Source organism: Pelophylax lessonae (genome assembly GCF_965119305.1).
Source record: "Pelophylax lessonae genome assembly, chromosome: 13".
Taxonomy (NCBI): domain Eukaryota; kingdom Metazoa; phylum Chordata; class Amphibia; order Anura; family Ranidae; genus Pelophylax; species Pelophylax lessonae.
In genome coordinates this window covers 15,644,760-15,672,508 of record NC_138780.1, presented here as the reverse complement: position 1 = coordinate 15,672,508, position 27,749 = coordinate 15,644,760, and the positions used below count along the sequence as shown (strand labels likewise).

The window sequence follows — 27,749 nt, the reverse complement described above, 5'->3', positions numbered from 1 at the left end:
GAAATTAGTAAACTTAATTTTGTACACCATGTGTATATATGTGTATATAGTCTCATCCGCAATGTATGAGGAGGAGACCAATAATTTTAAACCACACATGGGTCAAAAATAGATAGATGTACCAGATTGTCTGAGATCAGGGAATTCCCTGAGTCGACTTTCTGGTACATATAAATGTATTTCAGCAAAGAAATAAACAAGGATGGAAACAAATTCCAAGTGATGAAACTAGTTAAAGATCACACTGTATAGTTAGTGGGTTCTTCACCCCGGGAAAATATCAATTTGGGAAAATAGAGAAATACAGTTGATCATAGACCTTACTACCAAGCCCGCATCCTAATTGTAAGATATATCGAAGAGTAGGGAACAGGGAGATGGAATTACCATGCAATCACCGGGTTGTGGGATAGAGGCCCAGGTGATACTCCCAGTAGGAGGGGGAAATGGACTTTGAAGGGCTGGTATAGTAGTGAACAACAAAGGGATTAAAAATATAATATTTTATTCAAAAAGACAATACATCATTAAAAACATACACAAAAATACATGGACATATTTGGCATATGTATCACAAACTTGACTTATCCATGTAGTAACATTGAGATGTGGCTATGGTTGGTTCGACGCGTTTCGCCTGATTGAAACAATTAGCTTCTTCAGGAACCAAAAAAGTTCTAGGCAACAATGGCCTCTGATGTAGATATTAACAGAAAAGAAGAAAAAACAAAAATTATAAAGGAACACATCATGTGTACATATAGTCAACAAACTATGCCTTTGACAGTTAGTATCAAGGCAGGTATACAAGGATATATTAATATGTTAACTTGCTCACCTAGGTCATATTGTAGGTTAGCTGGGAAAAGGGGTTCAAGATGCCCAAATCGTCCAATGCGAGCCGGGACAAACAGAGCCTTCCTCCAACAAATCCTACAGAGGGATCAGGGTCCCTCTGATGATATAGGGTGGATCGGACCTCTTCCAAGTATACCCCAATGATTATTTATCTCATTATTCAGTGCAGATGGATGCCCCCCATATATTAATATGGAGGTGCTGACAAAAATTGGCACGGTAGTAAAGGGTAAAATGTATCAGCCCAGATAGCTCTGCAAAGCTGGTATAGGAACAAAATATAAAAAAAGAGAACAATATTAGGAAAATATTGTGGCTAAACAGCCAAAAAGAAAGGGATTACTATGTAGCAAATCAAAGTTCCTTTGTTGTTGTTGCTCACCTATATCAGAGGTAGATACCGCATGGAGGTCCGAGTGCCGATGCCTGCGGCACAGTTTGCCGCTGCTATCGGCGTGCTCGCCTCGTGGGCTGTTAAATAGGAAGAGATCCCACCGGAAATGCGACGCTAGCAGCGTCATAACGTCACTTCCGGTGCGGGCGCAATGCATCTGCGTCACTACCGGAGTGGCAAAAGATGGTACTGCAGCCAGGGAGGCGGTGCGCACTAATCCCATTATTGGGAGAGGAGCAAACGCCCGTGGGGGGGCGTATCTCCTCTGCTTTGCGCCCGAATCCACCCAATGTGGGGAAAGCTCATAAACGACCGGGCTCACATTGGGACAACCCGACATCAGCAGAACCCTATAAAACAAAATAGAGAAAAAAAAAACACATAATAGGTTGTTAATAAATCCCACATTACTAGACAACAGAGAAAAAAAACTGCTTACAAGGGACCAACTAAATAAACGTTGTTAATCCCTATATGCTGAGTTGGCAAGAGGAATATCTCTCATTCATGATATACCAATAATTGAGACCATAATTATAAACTATTAGCAAAAGATATTTTGCTAACTAAACCAAAAATGTTAGAAGGAAAAAAAAAAAAAAAAAAAAAAAAAAATTAAATAATAAATATTAATGATTAACCATTAAAACATTAAAGGACGTGTGAGTATAACCCACGTTATTTTTTTGGGGTAGACTTGTAATAAATGAGGAAAAAAAAAAAAAAAAAAAAAAAAAAAAAAAAAAGGGGGGGGGGGGAGAAAAGGGAAAGGGAAAAGAAGGAAAATTAGATATTTCATATAGAGGAGGATATTTCAGGAAATATATTCAGAGAAATGGTTTATATGACACTGCTGTGTTCAAACCCGGCCATTTTGTGGCCTGTTGGTTAAAGATCCATTTTGCCTCCCTCTGGAGGATGATCTTGTCGGTATTGCCACCTCGTGGGTTGCTGTTTATCACTTCTAAGACCGAGAAGGAGACCATATGGGGGTCGAAACTGTGGTTGAGACCAACATGTTTGCATATAGGGGTAAATATAAGTCCTACTTCTAGATAATACAGATGGTCGTATATCCTTTGCCAAAATTTTCTTTTTGTTTTCCCTATATAGAAAGCTCCACATCTACATGTGGCTAGGTAAACAACCCCCTCGGTCTGACATGTAGCTGAAAATTTAGGCCTTAAGGTTCCTCCACGTGGCAGGGGAAGAGTGTTGCCCTCCCTTACCCACGGGCATTGATCACAAACTCCACACCTATGTGTCCCTAGTTTACTTTCAGGATCCATAGGGGCGGGAGGCCTATAGTGACTATGAACAAGTGAGTCGCCCAGGGATTTGGCCTTTCTAAAGACCAGTTCTGGTCTAGGTCTGACATACTTAGATATTGTTAAATCATCAGTTAGAAAATGCCAGTTTTTGGACAAAATAGAACGGATTTCTTGATGATGACTGTTATAGGTAGTTATCATTTTAGTAGTGGGAGAGGGTTCCTGTTTTTTAGGAGTGTAAATGAGGTCCTCTCTGTTTTGTGATTTGGCCTTCTGATAGGCTTTTTTTAGAACCCTGTTGCTGTACCCCCTCAATTTGAGTCGTTTTTTCAGGGCCCCTGCCTCCCTCTCAAAGTCCTCCTCCCTCCCGCAGTTACGGCGGATCCTTAAATATTGACAATAAGGAATGTTACGTATTAGTGGTTTAGGATGGCCACTCTGAAAGTGCAGAATGGTGTTACCGGCTGTATCCTTACGGTACAGGGAAGTGAATAAGGTTCCATCGGGAGATAGGTGTATGTAGGTGTCTAAGAAAGAGATCACCGATTTGCTGTGCTGCATGGTAAACTTTAGGTTAAATTGATTAACTGAGATGAAATGCATGAACTCCATGAGCTGTTCATACGATCCCGTCCACACCACCAGGACGTCATCAATATATCTCTTCCAAAAGAGAATATATTCGAAAAAGGGTGACGCCTCCTCGTCCGAGAACAGGTAGCGCTATTTTGCTAATAGTTTATAATTATGGTCTCAATTATTGGTATATCATGAATGAGAGATATTCCTCTTGCCAACTCAGCATATAGGGATTAACAACGTTTATTTAGTTGGTCCCTTGTAAGCAGTTTTTTTTCTCTGTTGTCTAGTAATGTGGGATTTATTAACAACCTATTATGTGTTTTTTTTTTCTCTATTTTGTTTTATAGGGTTCTGCTGATGTCGGGTTGTCCCAATGTGAGCCCGGTCGTTTATGAGCTTTCCCCACATTGGGTGGATTCGGGCGCAAAGCAGAGGAGATACGCCCCCCCACGGGCGTTTGCTCCTCTCCCAATAATGGGATTAGTGCGCACCGCCTCCCTGGCTGCAGTACCATCTTTTGCCACTCCGGTAGTGACGCAGATGCATTGCGCCCGCACCGGAAGTGACGTTATGACGCTGCTAGCGTCGCATTTCCGGTGGGATCTCTTCCTATTTAACAGCCCACGAGGCGAGCACGCCGATAGCAGCGGCAAACTGTGCCGCAGGCATCGGCACTCGGACCTCCATGCGGTATCTACCTCTGATATAGGTGAGCAACAACAACAAAGGAACTTTGATTTGCTACATAGTAATCCCTTTCTTTTTGGCTGTTTAGCCACAATATTTTCCTAATATTGTTCTCTTTTTTTATATTTTGTTCCTATACCAGCTTTGCAGAGCTATCTGGGCTGATACATTTTACCCTTTACTACCGTGCCAATTTTTGTCAGCACCTCCATATTAATATATGGGGGGCATCCATCTGCACTGAATAATGAGATAAATAATCATTGGGGTATACTTGGAAGAGGTCCGATCCACCCTATATCATCAGAGGGACCCTGATCCCTCTGTAGGATTTGTTGGAGGAAGGCTCTGTTTGTCCCGGCTCGCATTGGACGATTTGGGCATCTTGAACCCCTTTTCCCAGCTAACCTACAATATGACCTAGGTGAGCAAGTTAACATATTAATATATCCTTGTATACCTGCCTTGATACTAACTGTCAAAGGCATAGTTTGTTGACTATATGTACACATGATGTGTTCCTTTATAATTTTTGTTTTTTCTTCTTTTCTGTTAATATCTACATCAGAGGCCATTGTTGCCTAGAACTTTTTTGGTTCCTGAAGAAGCTAATTGTTTCAATCAGGCGAAACGCGTCGAACCAACCATAGCCACATCTCAATGTTACTACATGGATAAGTCAAGTTTGTGATACATATGCCAAATATGTCCATGTATTTTTGTGTATGTTTTTAATGATGTATTGTCTTTTTGAATAAAATATTATATTTTTAATCCCTTTGTTGTTCACTACTATACCAGCCCTTCAAAGTCCATTTCCCCCTCCTACTGGGAGTATCACCTGGGCCTCTATCCCACAACCCGGTGATTGCATGGTAATTCCATCTCCCTGTTCCCTACTCTTCGATATATCTTACAATTAGGATGCGGGCTTGGTAGTAAGGTCTATGATCAACTGTATTTCTCTATTTTCCCAAATTGATATTTTCCCGGGGTGAAGAACCCACTAACTATACAGTGTGATCTTTAACTAGTTTCATCACTTGGAATTTGTTTCCATCCTTGTTTATTTCTTTGCTGAAATACATTTATATGTACCAGAAAGTCGACTCAGGGAATTCCCTGATCTCAGACAATCTGGTACATCTATCTATTTTTGACCCATGTGTGGTTTAAAATTATTGGTCTCCTCCTCATACATTGCGGATGAGACTATATACACATATATACACATGGTGTACAAAATTAAGTTTACTAATTTCTAAAAATTTTGGTAATTGATGTTAATATGCAGAGTCTCTTTAGGCAAGTTAACATATATATATATGTACTAAATATCTCTCATTCAGGCTAAAACCCTATTTACAATTTTGGTAGCCCCTTTTTTCCCCCCCTCCCCCTTCCCTCCCCCCTTTTTTTTTTTTTTTTTTCTCTCTTTCTTTCTTCCGTTTTATATAGAGAGGGACTTTCTTCTTAACATTTCATCATGGCACAATTAACAGGTCCTGCCTGGGAGAAATTCTTGGATTCTATTCAGCAGACATGTACAACATACGCCCCTAATGATATAACTATGGAGGTATATTTCCAAAAATTAAAGAAACTTATGGAACGCAAGTCCAACTTGGGTTGGCACATCAGGTATTTTGATAAATACCTAAGAGATGAAGTCAACCCAATTGGTTTGCGTATCCAGGTTTTTCCTTCGTTTGAAATTCTTGACCCTATTTTCCGTGAACAGTGGGAAAATAATCTCACAGCCTGCTCAGCAAAAATGATGCAACTTTTGAAAAACAAATATTCAAAAGACTTAGAAGAGGTTGACAAGGAGATTGGTTTGCTTCAAACCAACAAACCAGCTTCACAAACTACGGATTTTATTAGAAAAGAGCAAGAGTTAACTCAATTTCTAGAACGATTTAACAAAGAAATCATTGGTAAAAAGGACTTTAAATATATGAAAGATAGATTAGCCTTTGCAAGCGGTACAGCTTACAAATGGAATAAAATGAACTGGCAAAAAAGGAATAGACAAAATTTTCCTAGAAATACTAACTACAACAATAATATTGTTAGAACAGAATCCGAAGCCTCCTTGTCATCCTCAGCCTCGTCTTACAAAAGTACTAATCAAGCACAGAGGGGCAAGCCAAAGCGGGGCAGACCATCCTCAAGGGGAGGACTGAACCGCATGGACTTCCAACAGGAAAAACCTCAAAAAAGGTCGGTGTCGCCACATGAAACGACACCGAAACCTAAACAGCTTCCCCATACTGATAGGGGCTTAACAAATATATATGGGTCTAGAACAGAGCATAATCAGTACTCTATGTTCAATACAGAGATGGACCCGTCTCAAACATCTTCCAACACTGGAACCAAACCTAAAAATAAACAAACAAGTTTACCCATTGAGGCCCCTTTAGGCCTTATCCCAGCTCCTGCAGGTCCCAACGGACAGCAGGCGCTGGGAAACAAGAAAACAGGTACATTGGACATACACCTGATAAAACCGGCACCTCCCCTCTCGGATTAGATGTTGTCAACTTATCATCTCGGCAACTAACTGCTGATGAACTGGACATTCTTAGGCTGGGGTTAGGCTTCTGTCCACTAGAAAGGGTCAATAAATTTGAAATCACAAAGGACCTCCATCTTTTCGCGAGAAATCTCACCTATAAATACTTATTCGATAAGAATCAAAAGAAACGCGATAAAGATGGAACACACGAGGATCCCTACAAAGGTTTCAAAATCAATGATTTTAAAATGCTAAAAATATTGATCCAACTTCTAGATGAAAGTGGAGGACCTATAAATGACCCTGATTCTCCACCTTCATCTGATGAGGAACCTGAGCCCCCCTCTGAACCCCAATTTAGAGCCAAATCTACTAATTTTCCAAGTCTACAAACTTGCCCAGCAGTCTGGGCCTTTCTGAAGCAAACAACAAAGGACTTTGAAAACCTTGTCCCCTCCTCCCATCTCGAGTCCAATCTGTCCCCCCCGCAGCGGCGAGCTCTTGATCGCTTGATCCATGACGACCACATTGTCATCAAACCCTCGGACAAGGGTGGCAATGTGGTCGTCATGGATCGTGATCAATATATTGATATGTGTATGGCCATCCTCTCCAATGAGGAGTGGTATTCTAGGGTGTCTGAGACATTGATCACCACAAAAAATGCTGAGTTTCATGCCTTAATTTCTAATGCTGCTTACAACAATGTGATTGACAAAGAGTTATTTGAATATTTATTGGTTAAATGGCCGATTACGCCTACATTTTACTCCATCCCCAAGATCCATAAGAAAACCGTCCCACCACCAGGACGTCCAATTGTATCTGGTATTGGCAGCATATCGGAAATGGCAAGCCGGTATGTTGACAGTCAACTGCGCCCATTGGTGGCCAGTTTACCATCCTACTTAAAAGACACGGTAGAACTACTCAAAGTTGTTGAAGGGATGGTTGTGCCCTCACAGTCATTGCTGGTAGCAATTGACATTGAGGCACTCTATTCCTCAATACCTCATACTCGAGGTCTTGAGGTGGCGTCCTCCTTCCTCCGAGAACAGGAGCGCTCCAATTGGGTTCGTACTGATTTTGTATTGCAACTTCTTGAGTTCATTCTGAACTCAAATTTATTTACCTTTAACGACGAAACATTCCTCCAGGTGCAGGGGGTAGCGATGGGGACGGCATGTGCCCCATCGTATGCCAACCTGTACCTGGGGGGATGGGAGCGCTACCTGTTCTCGGACGAGGAGGCGTCACCCTTTTTCGAATATATTCTCTTTTGGAAGAGATATATTGATGACGTCCTGGTGGTGTGGACGGGATCGTATGAACAGCTCATGGAGTTCATGCATTTCATCTCAGTTAATCAATTTAACCTAAAGTTTACCATGCAGCACAGCAAATCGGTGATCTCTTTCTTAGACACCTACATACACCTATCTCCCGATGGAACCTTATTCACTTCCCTGTACCGTAAGGATACAGCCGGTAACACCATTCTGCACTTTCAGAGTGGCCATCCTAAACCACTAATACGTAACATTCCTTATTGTCAATATTTAAGGATCCGCCGTAACTGCGGGAGGGAGGAGGACTTTGAGAGGGAGGCAGGGGCCCTGAAAAAACGACTCAAATTGAGGGGGTACAGCAACAGGGTTCTAAAAAAAGCCTATCAGAAGGCCAAATCACAAAACAGAGAGGACCTCATTTACACTCCTAAAAAACAGGAACCCTCTCCCACTACTAAAATGATAACTACCTATAACAGTCATCATCAAGAAATCCGTTCTATTTTGTCCAAAAACTGGCATTTTCTAACTGATGATTTAACAATATCTAAGTATGTCAGACCTAGACCAGAACTGGTCTTTAGAAAGGCCAAATCCCTGGGCGACTCACTTGTTCATAGTCACTATAGGCCTCCCGCCCCTATGGATCCTGAAAGTAAACTAGGGACACATAGGTGTGGAGTTTGTGATCAATGCCCGTGGGTAAGGGAGGGCAACACTCTTCCCCTGCCACGTGGAGGAACCTTAAGGCCTAAATTTTCAGCTACATGTCAGACCGAGGGGGTTGTTTACCTAGCCACATGTAGATGTGGAGCTTTCTATATAGGGAAAACAAAAAGAAAATTTTGGCAAAGGATATACGACCATCTGTATTATCTAGAAGTAGGACTTATATTTACCCCTATATGCAAACATGTTGGTCTCAACCACAGTTTCGACCCCCATATGGTCTCCTTCTCGGTCTTAGAAGTGATAAACAGCAACCCACGAGGTGGCAATACCGACAAGATCATCCTCCAGAGGGAGGCAAAATGGATCTTTAACCAACAGGCCACAAAATGGCCGGGTTTGAACACAGCAGTGTCATATAAACCATTTCTCTGAATATATTTCCTGAAATATCCTCCTCTATATGAAATATCTAATTTTCCTTCTTTTCCCTTTCCCTTTTCTCCCCCCCCCCTTTTTTTTTTTTTTTCCTCATTTATTACAAGTCTACCCCAAAAAAATAACGTGGGTTATACTCACACGTCCTTTAATGTTTTAATGGTTAATCATTAATATTTATTATTTAATTTTTTTTTTTTTTTTTTTTTTTTTTTTTTTTTTTTCCTTCTAACATTTTTGGTTTAGTTAGCAAAATATCTTTTGCTAATAGTTTATAATTATGGTCTCAATTATTGGTATATCATGAATGAGAGATATTCCTCTTGCCAACTCAGCATATAGGGATTAACAACGTTTATTTAGTTGGTCCCTTGTAAGCAGTTTTTTTTTTCTCTGTTGTCTAGTAATGTGGGATTTATTAACAACCTATTATGTGTTTTTTTTTTTCTCTATTTTGTTTTATAGGGTTCTGCTGATGTCGGGTTGTCCCAATGTGAGCCCGGTCGTTTATGAGCTTTCCCCACATTGGGTGGATTCGGGCGCAAAGCAGAGGAGATACGCCCCCCCACGGGCGTTTGCTCCTCTCCCAATAATGGGATTAGTGCGCACCGCCTCCCTGGCTGCAGTACCATCTTTTGCCACTCCGGTAGTGACGCAGATGCATTTCGCCCGCACCGGAAGTGACGTTATGACGCTGCTAGCGTCGCATTTCCGGTGGGATCTCTTCCTATTTAACAGCCCACGAGGCGAGCACGCCGATAGCAGCGGCAAACTGTGCCGCAGGCATCGGCACTCGGACCTCCATGCGGTATCTACCTCTGATATAGGTGAGCAACAACAACAAAGGAACTTTGATTTGCTACATAGTAATCCCTTTCTTTTTGGCTGTTTAGCCACAATATTTTCCTAATATTGTTCTCTTTTTTTATATTTTGTTCCTATACCAGCTTTGCAGAGCTATCTGGGCTGATACATTTTACCCTTTACTACCGTGCCAATTTTTGTCAGCACCTCCATATTAATATATGGGGGGCATCCATCTGCACTGAATAATGAGATAAATAATCATTGGGGTATACTTGGAAGAGGTCCGATCCACCCTATATCATCAGAGGGACCCTGATCCCTCTGTAGGATTTGTTGGAGGAAGGCTCTGTTTGTCCCGGCTCGCATTGGACGATTTGGGCATCTTGAACCCCTTTTCCCAGCTAACCTACAATATGACCTAGGTGAGCAAGTTAACATATTAATATATCCTTGTATACCTGCCTTGATACTAACTGTCAAAGGCATAGTTTGTTGACTATATGTACACATGATGTGTTCCTTTATAATTTTTGTTTTTTCTTCTTTTCTGTTAATATCTACATCAGAGGCCATTGTTGCCTAGAACTTTTTTGGTTCCTGAAGAAGCTAATTGTTTCAATCAGGCGAAACGCGTCGAACCAACCATAGCCACATCTCAATGTTACTACATGGATAAGTCAAGTTTGTGATACATATGCCAAATATGTCCATGTATTTTTGTGTATGTTTTTAATGATGTATTGTCTTTTTGAATAAAATATTATATTTTTAATCCCTTTGTTGTTCACTACTATACCAGCCCTTCAAAGTCCATTTCCCCCTCCTACTGGGAGTATCACCTGGGCCTCTATCCCACAACCCGGTGATTGCATGGTAATTCCATCTCCCTGTTCCCTACTCTTCGATATATATATATATATATATATATATATATATATATATATAATTTATAATTCTATTAATATAAATTAATATTATAGATAATTGATTAATTGTTAATGTTATATATATATATATATATATATATATATATATATATATATATACACATCATATACTGTATTTTTTTTAAATTCTATTATCTATAAATACTAATTCTATTATTATAAAATATTATTATAGATAATTGATTAATTATAAATGTTATATAAAATAATTTAATCTAAATATATTTATTATAAATCTATAACTATAGATAAATATAATAGATAATTGATATATTCTAAATGTAATATAATATAAATTAATATAATGTGTATATATATATATATATATATATATATATATATATATATATATATATATATATATATATATAGATATATATATAAATTATAATTCTATTAATATAAATTAATATTATAGATAATTGATTAATTGTTAATGTTATATATATATCTATATATATATATATATATATATATATACACACATCATATACTGTATTTTTTTTTTAATTCTATTATCTATAAATACTAATTCTATTATTATAAAATATTATTATAGATAATTGATTTATTATAAATGTATTATAATATAAAATAATATAATATAAATATATAGATTATGAATCTATGGATATAGATGAATATGATAGATAATTGATTTATTATAAATGTAATATAATATAAAATAACATTATATATATATATATATATATATATACCGTTGTGTGTGTGTGTGTGTATATATATATATATATATATATATTATAAATTAAATTAAATTATAATTAATAGAAATTAGTATTGATAATTTTATTAAATAATTATTTATTCATTATTAATGTAATATGATATATATATATATATATATATATATATATATATATATATATATATATATATATATATATATATATATATATTAATTATAATTCTATTAATATAAATTAATATTATAAATAATTCATTCATTGTATATATATATATTATAATTCATTTAAATAATTATTATAGATAATTGATTCATTATTCATGTAATTATTATAAATCTATTAATATAAATTAATATTATAGGCAATTGATTAATTAATGATTAATTTATTACAAATTAAATAATAAAGCATATCAGAATTGAATTAAAAAATAAAATAAAACTATTCACTAAATACATTTTTTCCCCTGAAGAATGTCATTTTTCGATGTAAAGGGCCAGCATTAGTCTCCATGTATGACCGCTCTGTGTGTGGTCATTGAACACAATCCCACCCAGATTAGCAGTGACCGCATTCCATCCTCCATTTCTGAGCACAACCTTGGAGCCGAATCTACAGAACACAATTCATGATTAAAGTCTAATTATTTCATAAACAATTAATACAACTAATCCTAGAAATGAAAGCACATTTAATTTTCATCCTAAACATAGGGGGGAAAAAAGGGATTAAAGTAGATGCAAACATCAAGAAAAAGATTTACAGTATTTGTTACATCTCTGTGCTGCTGATCTCCTGTGGCCTTATTGCAGCCACTTCCTATCTACATGCACCCCAGCAATGGCTACATGGCATTTCTCAGGGTGGGTTTCCTGATGGTGACAACAGTGGGACCAGTGTGTGTTGAAACAGCCACTTGTAGCCTCCATGTGACAGGGTGACAACACAGGAGCACAATCAGGAGACAGGGATGGGGCATTGTCACCCTATAACAGGAAGTGCCTGAACAAGGACCTTCATGGCAACATTATTACAGTAACAGTGGATATTTTTAGCACTGATTACTGTATTAGTGTCACCGGTTTCCCCACAAAAGTGTCAAAAATGTCAGTTAGGGGTCCGATCTGTCCGCCGCAATGTCACAGTCCCGCTAAAAATCGCAGATCGCCGCCATTAATAATAAAAAAATAAAATAAAAAATGACATAAATCTTTCCCGTAGTTAGTAGACGCGATAATATTTGCGCAAACCAATCAAAATACACTTTTTTTTTTTTACCAGAAATACGTAGTAGAATACAAATTGGCCCAAAAGGATGAAAAAATTTAGATTTTTTTTTTCCGGGGAATGTTATATAGCAAAAAGTGAAAAATATATATATATTTTTTTCAGAATTGTCGCTCTTTTTTTGTTTATAGCGCAAAAAATAAAAACCACACAGGTGATCAAATACCACCAAAAGAAAGCTCTATTTGTGGGGAAAAAAGGGAGATATTGGGTGTCGCCGGGTAGAGGGGAGGGGGAGGGGGAGCGTTCACACATCTGCTCTCCTCCCCTTCTTGTTAATGGAATGGAAAGGATATCAATTTTATTTGGGTACAGCGTCGCGCGACGGCGCAATTGTCGCAGTGCCGCAGTTTTGTTTTATTTGAGAACCTACATGTGATGTTTGTATTTTTCAAAATTTGTATCAATAAATTACTAATTTTTAACACATGAGAATGAAAAGGAATGGAATGAAAAGGATATCAATTTTATTTGGGTACAGCGTCGCGCGACGGCGCAATTGTCGCAGTGCCGCAGTTTTGTTTTATATGAGAACCTACATGTGATGTTTGTATTTTTCAAAATTTGTATCAATAAATTACGAATTTTTAACAAATGTGCAGTTGCCCGTTAAAGTCCCAATTAGGGGGTCGTTCCTTGTTGCTACCATGTTCAGTGTAGGGATGAGGGCAAACTGACTCCTGGACTCTCTTCTAGACCCAACCATTTGTAGAATTGCGAAAAATGGCCTGGTCATTAAGGGGGGCAAATCCTTTCCGGTCCAGAACCGGTTAAAGGGACGCCAGAGCTGGATAGAAAGGGGTCAAAATTGTAATCTTTTTGTTTTTTGTTGGTTGTAGAGAGGATCCACTGGCCAGATTCTCAGGGGGAACTCCATAAGGCGATCCACGAGGACTAACCACGAATACGCCAACATAACGCAGATGTTTCCTCCTCAGGAGATCCGACCGTGAGTAGATAATGGGGGGGGGGGGTGCTGTACCTTTAAGAGACTCATGTGGATTGAAGAGCTGTTGAAGGGGAAACTCCTTTGAAATCTCTTAAGTGGAGATTGGTGGAAGAGCTTATGATCTACTGCTTGGCCAGTATAAGGCATTGTAGGGTTCACCGTGAACCACCAATCCATGCTCATCTGTAGACTTATGCCTCGTTTCCACTGAGCGGTACATTTCAGTTTGGTGCGGTATGCAATTTTTGCCGTTTCCATTGTCAAAAGTTGTGAATGGTACCCTAATTCCGAACTGTACCGTACCGTACCACTTTTTTGGGACCCTTTCGTTGGGGTACCAAGCACATTAGTACCGTACCAACAGGGTTCGAGCTACACTGTTGAGGTACTGTTGAGCTGAGGTGCTGTTGGTGGTGGAAACGCAAGCCTGATCAAGGTGTACCGTTCCGAACCGTACTGAACTGAACCGAATCGAACCACCACTTTTTTGGGACCCTTTCGTTGGGGGTACCAAGCACAATCGTACCCTACCAACAGGGTGGAGCTACACTGTTGAGGTACTGTTGAGCTGAGGTACTGTTGGTGGTGGAAACGCAAGCCTGATCAAGGTGTACCGTTCCGAACTGTACTGAACCGTACCGTACCGAACCGAACCGTACCGCTCAGTGGAAACGAGGCATTAGTGCCACTGCTCCGCCCCCTGTTTTTCCGTACTGCTAGAGAATGTAGCCACTGTGGTGGCCACACTCCTGTAAAGACACATAGGTATCACCAGGACTTTTTTATCTCAAAGAATAGGTGCAGGTATTCCCCTCTTTCATGCCCCCTCCCTCCTTGTTTCCACCCCATACCCACCTCTGAGGACGATCCTGTACAGGTATAGGTTCCCCAGCAACAATAGATCCCCCAGCAACAACAGGTCCCACCCTTAAACAATAAATCCCCTATAGAAATGATGGAGAACCTTGGCACCCCAGATGTTTTGGAACTACATGATGTTCATGCACTCTGCAGTTTAGTTGAGCATCATGGGAAATGTAGTTCCAAAACATCTGGGGTGCCAAGGTTCGCCATCACTGCCCTATAGCAACGATAGATCCCCCCCCCAACAATATGAGATTCCCCCAGCAACTACAGATCCTCTCCCCAACAACAATATATTCCCCCCAGCAACAATAGACCCCTGATATAACAATACAGTAGATATCCCAACAGCCAGCATCAACAGACCCTTCCCTCAACGGTAGATACCTCTCAGCAGAAATTGACCCCCTATCAACATAAGGTTTCTACCAGCAACAATAGGGTCCTCCCCCAGCAACAGTAAACGCCCGCCAGTAACAATACAGTGGATCTCCTGGCAGCCAGCATCAGTAGACCCTAAAGCAGCCAGCAACAATAGATCGCTCCCTCAACAGTAGATCCTTCCCACCAATAATAATTGGACCCCTAGCTACATAAGATCCCTGGGCAAAAATATACTGATTCATCTTCACTCCCAGGTGGAATGAAGGGAAGGTGAGTAAGACAAATGGTAGGACCACCATTGAAGGGTACCCCCTCTTACATCAGGGTCCCAAGAGTCCCCATTCCTTAAATCAAGGTCCTCAGAGTTCCCCCCTTAGGTCAGAGTCCCCAGAGTTCACCCTTACAACATTGACCCTCTTTCATTAAGATCCCTAACGTCTTCCCTTACATTAGGGTCACCAAAGCCCCCCCTTACATCATTGTCCCCAGAGTGCCCCCGACCATGGCTGCGCCCTTGGCAGCAGTGCATCCTAATGCCTAGTTCTCCTCCTGGTGGCATCGGCCCTGCAGCTGCACATGCTCTTCTTTCCTTTGCTCCCCTACTCACTGGGTAGCCAGTTCACAGGGCTGGACTGGAGACCATCTCCTTGTCCCTATAAGACAGCACTGGGTGGAATGGGAGTACATCACATGCCATCTCTATCTCTATGCCATCCAGCACAAACCAAGCACCCCATTCAGTTCTGAAGGTGCCGGAACTGCATTCCCCCCGAGTTCCTGCTAAAAAAAAAGCCATAGGTATAACCAAGTTAAAAATATATAGGTGTGGACCTTAAAGTGAACCAGTTCTTTACCCTTTCCAAGGCGAAGTCATAGGTACCCTTCAATGGTGATTCTACCAGTTGTCTTACTCACCTTCCCTCCATTCCATCTGGGAGTGAAGATGAAGATGAAGACCTGGTACTTCTGGGTAGAGATGTAATGTTATTTACTCCCATTCCACCCAGTGCTGTCACATAGGGACAAGGAGATGGTCTCCAGCCCTGTGAAAGTTCCAGTGGGCAGGGAAGCAAAGGAAAGAAAAGTGTGTGCAGCTGCAGGGCCGGTGCTACCACGAGGCAAACTAGGCATTAGGATGCACTGCTGCCAAGGGCGAAGTTATGGCCAGGGAGGCTCTGGGGACAATGATGTAAGGGGGGGGGGGGGGGCTGTGGGATTCTAATGTAAGGGAAGACTTTAGGGATCTTAATGAAAGAGGGTCAATGTTGTAAGGGTGAACTTTGGGTACTCTGAAGTAAGGGGGAACTCTGAGGACCTTGTTTTAAGGAATGGGGACTCTTGGGACCCTGATGTAAGGGGGGGTACCTTTCAATGGTGGTCCTACCAGTTGTCTAACTCACCTTTCCTCCATTCCATCTGGGAGTGAAGATGAAGACCTGGTACTCTGGGTAGAGATGTAATGTGACTTACTCCCATTCCACCCAGTGCTGTCTCATAGGGACAAGGAGATGATCTCCAGCCCTATGAAGGCTCCAGTGGGCAGGGGAGCAAAGGAAAGAAAAGTATGTGCAGCTGCAGGGCCGGTGCTACCACAAGGTGAACTAGGCATTAGGATGCACTGCTGCCAAGGGCGAAGTTATGGCCAGGGAGGCTCTGGGGACCATGATGTAAGGGGGGGGGGGGCTTTGGGATTCTAATGTAAGGGAAGACTTTAGGGGTCTTAATGAAAGAGGGTCGATGTTGTAAGTAAGGGGGGAACTCTGAGGACCTTGATTTAAGGAATGGGGACTCTTGGGACCCTGATGTAAGAGGGGGCACCTTTCAATGGTGGTCCTACCAGTTGTCTTCCTCACCTTTCCTCCATTCCATTTGGGAGTGAACATAAAGACCTGGTACTTCTGGGTAGCGATGTAATGTGATTTACTCCCATTCCACCCAGTGCTGTCTCATAGGGACAAGGATATGGTCACCAGCCCTATGAAAGCTCCAGTGGGCAGGGGAGCAAAGGAAAGAAAAGTATGTGCAGCTGCAGGGCCGGTGCTACCATGAGGAGAACTAGGCATTAGGATGCACTGCTGCCAAGGGCGCAGCCATGGCCGGGGGACTCTGGGGACCATGATGTAAGGGGGGGCTTTGGTGACCCTAATGGGAGGGAAGACGTTAGGGATCTTAATGAAAGTTGGGTCTCTGATGTAAGGGTGAACTCTGGGGACTCTGAAGTAAGGGGGGAACTCGGAGGACCCTGATTTAAGGAAAGGGGACTCTTGGGACCCTGAAGTAAGGGGGGGTACCCTTCAATGGTCGTCCTACCAGTTGTCTAACTCACCTTCCCTCCATTCCATCTGGGAGTGAAGATGAAGACCTGGTACTTCTGGGTAGAGATGGAATGTTATTTACTCCCATTCCACCCAGTGCTGTCACATAGGGACAAGGAGATGGTCTCCAGCCCCGTGAAAGCTCCAGTGGGCAGGGGAGCAAAGGAAAGAAAAGTATGTGCAGCTGCAGGGCCGATGCCACCACGAGGAGAACTAGGCATTAGGATGCACTGCTGCTAAGGGCGAAGTTATGGCCAGGGAGGCTCTGGGGACAATGATGTAAGGGGGGGGCTTTGGGATTCTAATGTAAGGGAAGACTTTAGGGATCTTAATGAAAGAGGGTCAATGTTGTAAGGGTGAACTTTGGGTACTCTGAAGTAAGGGGGAACTCTGAGGACCTTGATTTAAGGAATGGGGACTCTTGGGACCCTGATGTAAGGGGGGGGGAGACTTTGGGGACCCAAATGAAAGGAGTGAAAGGGGCCCAGGCCTAAAGCTGTGTAAGGGACCCCAACATTTCTGATGGCCACACACTGCGCCCAAATTCTGCATATCGCTTCGGGATTGTATGATGTTAGCTGGAGACTAAGCCATCTCCTGCAAACTCCATCCAATCCATGAAGAAGAGGTCTCCAGCCAATGAGGTGCTGCGTAAGCCATGCTGCGTGCAACATCACTTCCTCCCGACTCCCTAGTCTGTCTGCACACGGAGCTAATGAGGGTAGGGTGCAAATAGCTGGTTTTGCCTAGGCTTGGGCAAAGCGCATGGTTCAAAAAGGTTTTGGCAAGACAGACTGGACTTTTTTTAGACCCTATTTCTGTGAATTCCACCAGCCAAGACCCAAAAAATTCACTGAGCCAGTTCTCCCACATGGGCTCCAATGTGGCCTAAGATAACCTGAAAGAAAAGAATTGAATCATAAATAAGAGATTTCCTGAGCCCTCCGAATTCCCATCTTGCCTCTTGGTTGACTTTTCCTATAGGTCTCGGAGAAAATCCCAACATGCCATTCGTTCTGCTCAACCGGTGGAAGAACTGTACGCAACTATGAAGACCAGAGAGACTACAAGACTCAACAGGCAGCCATCTTTGAAGAGTAAGGTGTCAGGTGGGCAATGTGTTTTAGACTCAGTATTAGGCTGTTTATAATCTATAAAGCTCCAGTGCTTACACTACAGTCTTACCTTTGAGGGATTGCAATTTACTTGTATTCTCTCCCTGTCAGAGAAGACTTGTGTAGCACCACCCCCGCAGGAGCTGCTGATTATGTTATTGGGTCTACGCCCTGCCTAACAACCCTATAGAACTGGCTCGATCCCTCCTCAGGCACAACTGACCCAGAATAGGACTGGACTATAAAAGGAATACACAGGTTGGAATATAATACTTCAGTATGCAACAGTGACTTATTACCTTCTTGGTGGTAGTCCTTCTGGGTGACACAATAGAACAGCACACAGGATTGTAATTAACCAAAGCTTAATTTACTGTATATCAAATTGAACAAGGGAGATACAATGAAACACAGTTTCTTAAAATGGGTCACTTAAATCAGCTTTAAAAGATAAAAGAAATACCCCACACTATCCCCTCATTGATGCTAGACACAGTACCAGATAAGTAGGTCTATCTGAGTCCCTTCCCCAAAGTCCTCTTCCCTCTTCTTCTTGAATCTTCGCTAGCACTGGAACTGCGCAGATATATTTGTAATCCGCATTAGGAGTGAAGATCAAGAGAGAGAAAAGAACAGTGGACTGTTGATTGTTACTGCAGGGTGTCTGTGTAGCTGAGCGGTAACTTCCGTGAGTGCGGTAGGCCTCTGGCGGCTCCTTTAAAGTTATTATTGATTGTCTAAGAGTGTCTTGAAGTGATATGCTAATCTACCCCGGGGTATATCACCTTCTATTGCGCTATCGCTATATGTAAGTAAAGCCACTTCCTTGACAGACAAAGTCAGTCTTTTTGGGCAAGTGCCCTCTCACCACAGGAGTTTCCCTTTCGCGCGCTCCACTGCGATCTCAGTCCTTTGGCTCGATAGCAGCCTCGCGGGGTCTTTCTAGTGGACGGCTCCGGTCTCTGCGAACAGCGGTAACAGGCTCCGGGAATGTGTCTCGTGCTTAAGATGGGACGGTTCAACGTCGTCACTGCAGGCTTAGAGGCTTTGGCCTAATATCCAGCATCAGTCCTCAGCTCCAGCTTCTTAGTTCCTCGGAGTCCAGCGCAGAAGAGAGCGAGCTTGGCTCCTCCCTTCCTTTAAATAACTTCCCCCATAACTCTGTGCGGTGCAGCCGTGCACCCTGGATCTTACAATGCCCACTGGGAGATGTAGTCTCTTCATCTAGCCAAAATAAGAAGTCACAGCCCGGGAAATTCCATGCAGCTACCACTAGAGGGAGCCTGTTCCTTCTCACATATCAACAGTTCTTTAGGCATATTTAACCCCGCTACACACTCCCCCCACTTGAGAAACTTTGGTCCCCAAAGAGGTCAACAGTATGTACCCTAGTGCAGAAGTTGGCATTATATAACAAAAAAAACATTAACATATGCCTAACAGGGAGTTATCTGGCTTTTCAGGAGCAGAAGCCAAACTCAACAACTGCATATTACAACACAGGTTCGACAAGGGAACCTCCCACCAATTGTCGGGGGAGGGAAGACAAGTCTGGTTACAGACCCCCGACACTTGGGTGGCTTGTACAGATGTGCCTGGGGGTGAGCTAGGGTTGTCTTCCACCAAATCGGCGGTGGAAGAGCTAGGCTGGTCAGGAGATCTTTTTGAGGTAAAGACAGCTTCTTCTGAACATTCACCCAATTGATCATAGGTTAATCTCTTAGGTGGGTGAATGACTCTCCTTTCCCTCTGTTCCTGTGGAGGCATGCTCACAGAAGTACTAGGACCAGGCAATTCAGCGGATTCATCAATGTCCACCTCTTCATGTCCCCATACATAGGAATCTGATGGTTCAAGAGCAGTGAGTTCTTCTTCAGAGAAAGGTGCAACCTCCTCTTCAGGGTCTTCTTCCTCAGCAACTTCTTCTGGAAGCGTGTGAGAGGGTATGAATTCAGGGGCTTCTGCCCGAAGGGCTCCTTTGTCAGCCAAGTCAGATGAAGACTGGGAGGCAGGTGTGGGTTCTGGCAACTGAGATGACCACAACCAGTCAGGTACCTCCTCTTCATCTTCCAAATCTTCAGATGGAGAACTTCCCTCCCCCTCATCTGGGAGTGTCGTCTGAGATCTGGTAACTGGTCTGGACCGGCGAGAAGTCGAAGGGGCCTCTGACAAATCTTCCACAGGGGGCATACGAACCGCTTCAGAAAGAGGTAGCAAATGGTTCCTATGCCAAGTCTTCAATGGACCCACACTTCCTTCAGGCCGGATTTGGTACACAGGAAGGTTCGGCAATTGCTTGCAGATAACATAAGGTTGGGACTTCCAGCGGTCTGCCAACTTGTGTTTTCCCGGGACACCCAAGTTCCTCAACAAAACCCTGTCCCCTGGTTGCAAATTATGGATCCGAACTTTTAGGTCGAAATTTTTCTTATTCCGCAGTCCACGTTGATCAGAGGTGGCCTGAGCCTTGTCATAGGCTGCTTTCAGACTCTTCCGCAGTCGGTCCACATATCCTCTATGCGATGCTGAAGAGGTATGATCAGGCGAAATGCCAAAGGCCAAATCCACTGGTAACCGAGCCTCCCTCCCAAACATCAGCCGATAAGGGGAATAGCCAGTAGCATCACTGACAGTGCTGTTGTAGGCATGCACAATGGCCGCTACATGGTTTCCCCAGTGCTGTTTCTTCTCTGAGCTCAAAGTTCCCAACATGTCCAAAAGAGTCCTGTTAAATCGTTCAGGCTGGGCATCCCCTTGTGGATGGTAGGGAGTGGTTCTAGTCTTTTGAATGCCTAACACATCTAACAGTCTCTTGATCAGTCTGCTTTCGAAGTCCCTTCCTTGATCAGAATGGAGGCGTTGTGGTAGCCCATAGTGTACAAAGAACTTCTCTACAAGAACTTTGGCTACCGTTGAGGCCTTCTGATCCCTTGTTGGGAATGCTTGAGCGTATCTGGTAAAATGGTCTGTTACCACCAGGACATTCCCTTGGCCACTCAGATCAGGCTCTAAGCAAAGGAAATCAATGCACACCAGCTCCATGGGTCCCTGGCTTTGCAGATGGCCCATTGGGGCTGCTTGACGTGGCAGAGTCTTCCTTTGTATGCACCGGACACAAGAATGACAGTATCCTTCAACTTCGGCCCTCATACAAGGCCAGTAGAACCTGTCCCTGACAAGCTGAAAGGTTCTTTCGGGCCCCAGATGGCCATGATTATCATGAAGAGCGGTCAGAACTCCCTCTCTGTATTTAGCTGGTAAGAATAGTTGCCACTTCTCCTCCGGATCTTCAGATGGACCTCTCCGGTAGGCCACTCCTTCTCTGATCTGTAACCGGGTCCACTCTTTATGCAACAAACGGGCCCCTTGAGGGGAGTCAGTTAGAAGTAACTCAGGGCGCTGGATCTCCAAGGCTTCCAACAGAAGTTTTCCCAAAGGGTCTTCCAACTGCTCCTTCCGCAAGTCCCTTTTTGACAGCCGGGGCAAATCTTCCCCTCCAATCCGGGTCACCCTGCAATAGTATTTGGGCACTCCGACAACCGAAACCCCAATCTCTTCTGCTCTTGACCCTCCTCTGGATTGAAATTCCGTTCCCTGATATAGGGCACGCACCCCTTCTGGAGCCAAATGAGTCCATTCTTCCTCAGGTTCCTGTGGAGCATGCAACCTTCTGGATAGGGCGTCTGCATCCCTGTTTCCAATTCCTGGCCGATACTTCAGGCTAAAATTGAAACTAGAGAGGGCGGCCAACCATCGGTGTCCTGTTGCATCCAGCTTGGCCGTAGTCAACAGATAAGTGAGGGGATTATTATCCGTCTTGACAATGAATTCAGCTCCATACAGGTAGTCTTTCAGTTTGTCAACCACTGCCCACTTCAAGGCCAAGAATTCAAGTTTGTGGGTAGGGTAATTCCTTTCAGCAGGTAATAGGCTTCTGCTCACGTAGGCGACAGGTCGCAGATGACCCTCATGCTCCTGGTAGAGTACCCCCCCCAGCCCATCTCGGCTGGCGTCGACATGCAGTTCATATGGTTTTGTGGGGTCCGCATAGGCCAACACAGGGGCAGTGGTTAAGGTCTTCTTCAGCTGAACAAAGGCCTCTTCGCATTCTGGGGTCCACTGATCCTGGATGGATTCCTTAGCCTTCCGGGGTCCCATGGTGGACTTTACCGGCTTTACCAACTCAGGAACATCATCTTCTTCGTTCTTCAAGAGCTCATTTAAAGGTCGGGCAATCTGGGCGAACCCCTCTACAAACCTCCGGTAATAGGAGCAAAAGCCCAGGAACGACCGGAGCTCGGTCACATTTGTGGGTCTCGGCCAGGAAGCGACAGCATCCAGCTTGTCCGGGTCGGTGGCCACCCCTTCTTCAGACACGATGTGGCCAAGGTAATGGACCGAGGACTGATAGAATTGGCACTTCTCAGGAGAAAGTTTCAGACCTTCTTCATGTAGCCTCTTCAGGACCTTTTCCAGCCTCTCCTCATGTTCTTCCAAAGTTCTGCCAAACACGATAACATCGTCCAAGTACACCAGTACCTCTATCAAATTCATATCTCCGACGGTCCTTTCCATCAGCCTTTGGAAGGTAGCAGGGGCCCCGGACAACCCCTGCGGCATGCGATTGAACTCAAAGAACCCCACAGGGGTGATGAAGGCCGTCTTCTCCCGATCTTCAGGGTGCATGGGGATCTGATAATACCCACTCTTTAAGTCCATCACACTGAACCACTTCGCCCCTGACAGACTCTGTAAAGCATCTTCGATTCGAGGAGTGGTATACTGATCTGGGATGGTTCTTCTGTTCAGCGTTCGGTAGTCGATACAAAGCCTCAGAGATCCATTTTTCTTCCGGACTACCACTATCGGAGAAGCATATGGGCTCCTGGATTCTCGGATAATCCCAGTCTTCTTGAGTTCTGCCAGCTGTTGACGTAGATCTTCTAAGTCACCTAAGGGGACTCGCCGGACTCTTTCCCTGAAAGGCTTGTCCTCACTCAGGCGGATCTTATGAGTGGCACTCCTGGCACATCCCACATCAAACTCGTCCTTAGAGAATATTTCCCTCCATCGAGCAAGTTGTGCCTTGGCCCGCTTCACCCATTCCGGTGGGAGGGAAGCGTTTCCAGAGCAGAGCTCCTCTATGACAGCTTCGCCCCGTTCCTCTTCTTTAAGATCAATGGGGGCAACTGGGGTAGCCGGGTTAACTTGGCCCAGGAGCACTCTGGCCGGTACCTTCACCGGTGTAGTGGAGGTGTTTCTGACACTCACTAAAACCCTTCCACGGTTTTTCTGTAACACCTTCAAGGGGATCACCTCAGGGATCACTTCTATCCCTCTCTCTCTTTCCTTCTGACCTGATTCAAAGATGATAAAAGGACCCGGTTGTTGCCATGTGAGTTTAACAGAAGCCTTAAGACAGGCCACCTCTCCTGGCTGTAGGACCTTTTCCGCTCTGTCCAACTTCCAGAGTCGTCCAACACCTTCTGCGGGGGTCTCTTGCTCCAACACTAATCGTTGGTAGGCCTGCCGTAGCATGGGGTGGATCCTTGGCGCTGGAGCATCTTGTCCCTGAACCAGCTGTGTCAGAAGGCGCCTTACCAGGTCAGTGTTTGTTCCTACGATAAGAGAGCTTTTGTTGGCCCCTGGTGGACGAGGACAGACCACCGCTAAGGTGTCGAAGGTTTCAGATTCGCCAGCCACTGATGGATCAAAGGTCAGCTTGATTGGCAGATACCCGTCATAGGGAAAACTTTGAGTCCCGATGCCCCATATCTCCAGATCTTCCAACGTCTGCAAAGGTAGATGGGCAAGATGTCTATCGTAGAAATCTCTATACAAAAGAGTCACTTGGGCCCCTGTGTCAAGGAGGGCTCTTGTGTAAATTCCTTCTACCTGAACTGAGACCACTGGGGAGGGCCCGACCAGGTTAGATGGGAATTCTCTTGATGTAGCCTTGTTGTCTGATTCAGTTCTCTGTACCCAGGCCCTCTTTTCCTTTTTCTTCCTTGGAATGGGCCCCTGGTGAACCCGGTGTGCATTGATTTTCCTTCCCTCAGTAACCCGGAGTCTATAACTGGGGGTATTGTATTTGGGCTTGACCCCCTGACTCAGTGTCCCTGAACCGGTGAGCCTCCTGGAGTCCCTGAAAACTGACGGACACCTGGTTGACTCCTTCACCGGTGTCCTCTGAAGTTTCCCGCCGGCTTGCGAGGTTTCGTGGCAACCTTTCCTGGGCTGGGACATACTCCTCTAACATGTCCAATTCCCCTGCAGTTGAAACAAGTTAGCAATCTCGCAGGTCTTGGCTCTGGATCTGCGCTGAGGCCAGCAGGTTCATCTGGCTTCTCCGATATACCCCCCTTGGGCAGAGTGGATACCTGACCAGTCAGGATGGACACCATTTCTAATAACTGAGACACTTGGGTCTTTAGGAGTTCAACTTGAGAGTCACCCTCTTCTACACTTATCACTCTAACTCGGGCAGTTGAGTCAAACTGCCGACTCTTCTTTTTGTTATCCAACATGACCTCTTCCTCTCTGACCATTCGAATCAGGTCGGGGTATTCTAGAATGCCGCCATCTTGACGAGTTCGTAACAGTATGGCAATGGGATCTAAAGGTTGAGCCCCTTTCAGAACCTGTCGTGCACGAGTCTCATCTACTTTCCGGGGGTCTATTCCTTTCTTTAACAGGATCTGGTGGATAATCCTATCCAGGCGTTTAATGAATTCAGACAACTTCTCCTCCTCTTCTTGATAACAGTGGTCCAACTGGTAGAGAAGTTCAGCCACGTTCTCCGTCCGACCAAACACATCTTGCAGAATGTCCAAATAATCCTGTGCAGAGCAGTTCTTCTTGCTAAGCTTTAGATTACGTACAGCCTCTAATGCAGGTCCCCTTAAACTCTCTGTGATTCTCTGCTTCTTGTGCTGTTCTGGTACCTCCCATTCCTCCAAAGCCTGAGTGGCGGTGTCTAACCACTCCTCGAACCCATCTTCTGCTGAAGGCACAGGCTGTTTCCCAGAGAATGTCCGGAGTTTCCTATATCCAGTCATCAGATAGCTTGGGGAGTCCTTACTACATTTTGCTACAATCTCCCCAAGAACAGTACACAGTTCTGAGCTAAAAGTCAACAAAGGTGATGACTCGGGTTGCCCTTCTTGGACCCCTTTCTCTTGGCTGGATACCCCAGGAGTGGTGGATGAGGGACCTGCAGCAGGAACTCCTGGATGTATTAGGAAAAGTTCTGTTTGGTCAGTAGTTTTTACACTGTTCCCATTAAAATAGTCAGGGACCCCTTTCCTCCACTCACACAGTGCATACGTGTGTGGGACGGTTGTGTCGGTTTTTATGTCAATCACCCAGAATTTCCTGTCTGTGGATAGTGCCCTTAAAACAGGGAGGAGCTTTTCTTCAGTCCAGACTTCTCCTTTGATTTCAACCACCAGGCCATTTTCCACTGTGACATTCTCTTCCTTGCACCACTCAGCTGCAGCGGCAGGATCCATTTCTGCGTGGGAGGGGATTCTGTGGCTGAGAGGGTTGTGTTGCAGGACTGTAGAAATCCCGGACGAGCCCCCACGTGTAGCACCACCCCCGCAGGAGCTGCTGATTATGTTATTGGGTCTACGCCCTGCCTAACAACCCTATAGAACTGGCTCGATCCCTCCTCAGGCACAACTGACCCAGAATAGGACTGGACTATAAAAGGAATACACAGGTTGGAATATAATACTTCAGTATGCAACAGTGACTTATTACCTTCTTGGTGGTAGTCCTTCTGGGTGACACAATAGAACAGCACACAGGATTGTAATTAACCAAAGCTTAATTTACTGTATATCAAATTGAACAAGGGAGATACAATGAAACACAGTTTCTTAAAATGGGTCACTTAAATCAGCTTTAAAAGATAAAAGAAATACCCCACACTATCCCCTCATTGATGCTAGACACAGTACCAGATAAGTAGGCCTATCTGAGTCCCTTCCCCAAAGTCCTCTTCCCTCTTCTTCTTGAATCTTCGCTAGCACTGGAACTGCGCAGATATATTTGTAATCCGCATTAGGAGTGAAGATCAAGAGAGAGAAAAGAACAGTGGACTGTTGATTGTTACTGCAGGGTGTCTGTGTAGCTGAGCGGTAACTTCCGTGAGTGCGGTAGGCCTCTGGCGGCTCCTTTAAAGTTATTATTGATTGTCTAAGAGTGTCTTGAAGTGATATGCTAATCTACCCCGGGGTATATCACCTTCTATTGCGCTATCGCTATATGTAAGTAAAGCCACTTCCTTGACAGACAAAGTCAGTCTTTTTGGGCAAGTGCCCTCTCACCACAGGAGTTTCCCTTTCGCGCGCTCCACTGCGATCTCAGTCCTTTGGCTCGATAGCAGCCTCGCGGGGTCTTTCTAGTGGACGGCTCCGGTCTCTGCGAACAGCGGTAACAGGCTCCGGGAATGTGTCTCGTGCTTAAGATGGGACGGTTCAACGTCGTCACTGCAGGCTTAGAGGCTTTGGCCTAATATCCAGCATCAGTCCTCAGCTCCAGCTTCTTAGTTCCTCGGAGTCCAGCGCAGAAGAGAGCGAGCTTGGCTCCTCCCTTCCTTTAAATAACTTCCCCCATAACTCTGTGCGGTGCAGCCGTGCACCCTGGATCTTACAATGCCCACTGGGAGATGTAGTCTCTTCATCTAGCCAAAATAAGAAGTCACAGCCCGGGAAATTCCATGCAGCTACCACTAGAGGGAGCCTGTTCCTTCTCACATATCAACAGTTCTTTAGGCATATTTAACCCCGCTACACTTGTAAGGCCGTAAAGACTCCAAAGAGGCTATCCTATCTCCTGCCTGAGCATGGTGCTGATTGAAGACACTCAAACTTTTCTGTACTTACACTACACTCTTACCTATCAGAGATTGAGATTTTATCATTCACTTGTATTCTCTCCCTGTCGGAGCAGATTTGTCAGGCTTAGTATCGGGTCGTAAGGTCCCGAAAGAGGCTGCCCTATCTCCTGCCTGAGCTTGGTGCTGATTGAAGACACTCATAAAACCTTTCTGTACTTACACTACACTCTTACCTATCAGAGATTGAGATTTTATCATTCACTGTATTCTTTCCCTGTTGGAGCAGATTTGTCAGGCTTAGTATCGAGTCGTAAGGTCCCGAAAGAGGCTGTCCTATCTCCTGCCTGAGCTCAGTGCTGATTGCAGATACTCATAAAACCTCCTGTAATTACAGTACACTCCTATTTTTAGATTTTACCATTGACTTGTATTCTCTCCCTGTTAGAGCAGATTTGTCAGGCTTAGTATCGGGTCGTAAGGTCCCCCGAAAGAGGCTGCTATAAAACCTTCTGTATTTACCCTACACTCTTACATATCAGGGATTGAGATTTGCTCATTCACTTGTATTCTCTCCTTGTCAGAGAAGGCTTGTCGGGCTGAGTATTAAACTGTAAGGTCCTCATAGAGGCTGTCGTGTCTCCTGCCTAGGCTCAGGGCTGTTTGCAAACACTCATAAAACCTTCTGTACTTACACTACACTCTTACCTATCAGGGACTGAGATAAGCTCATTCACTTATATTCTCTCCCTGTCAGAGCAGGTTTATCAGGCCAAGTATTAAGCTGCAAGGTCCTCAAAAAGGCTGTCCTTTCTCCTGC

The 27,749-nt window shown here is 44.0% G+C and overlaps 1 protein-coding gene across 1 annotated transcript in view; it reads left to right on the top strand.

Annotated features, from left to right (window-relative positions):
• TTC24 (tetratricopeptide repeat domain 24) overlaps nucleotides 1-27,749 on the top strand; it is a 65,009-nt gene that overhangs the window by 29,609 nt on the left and 7,651 nt on the right. Inside the window, exons 7-8 of the mRNA XM_082275252.1 lie at nucleotides 13,300-13,409; nucleotides 17,957-18,081. Of these exons, the coding sequence (XP_082131378.1) occupies nucleotides 13,300-13,409; nucleotides 17,957-18,081 (235 nt within the window). The remainder of the gene's footprint in view (nucleotides 1-13,299; nucleotides 13,410-17,956; nucleotides 18,082-27,749) is intronic.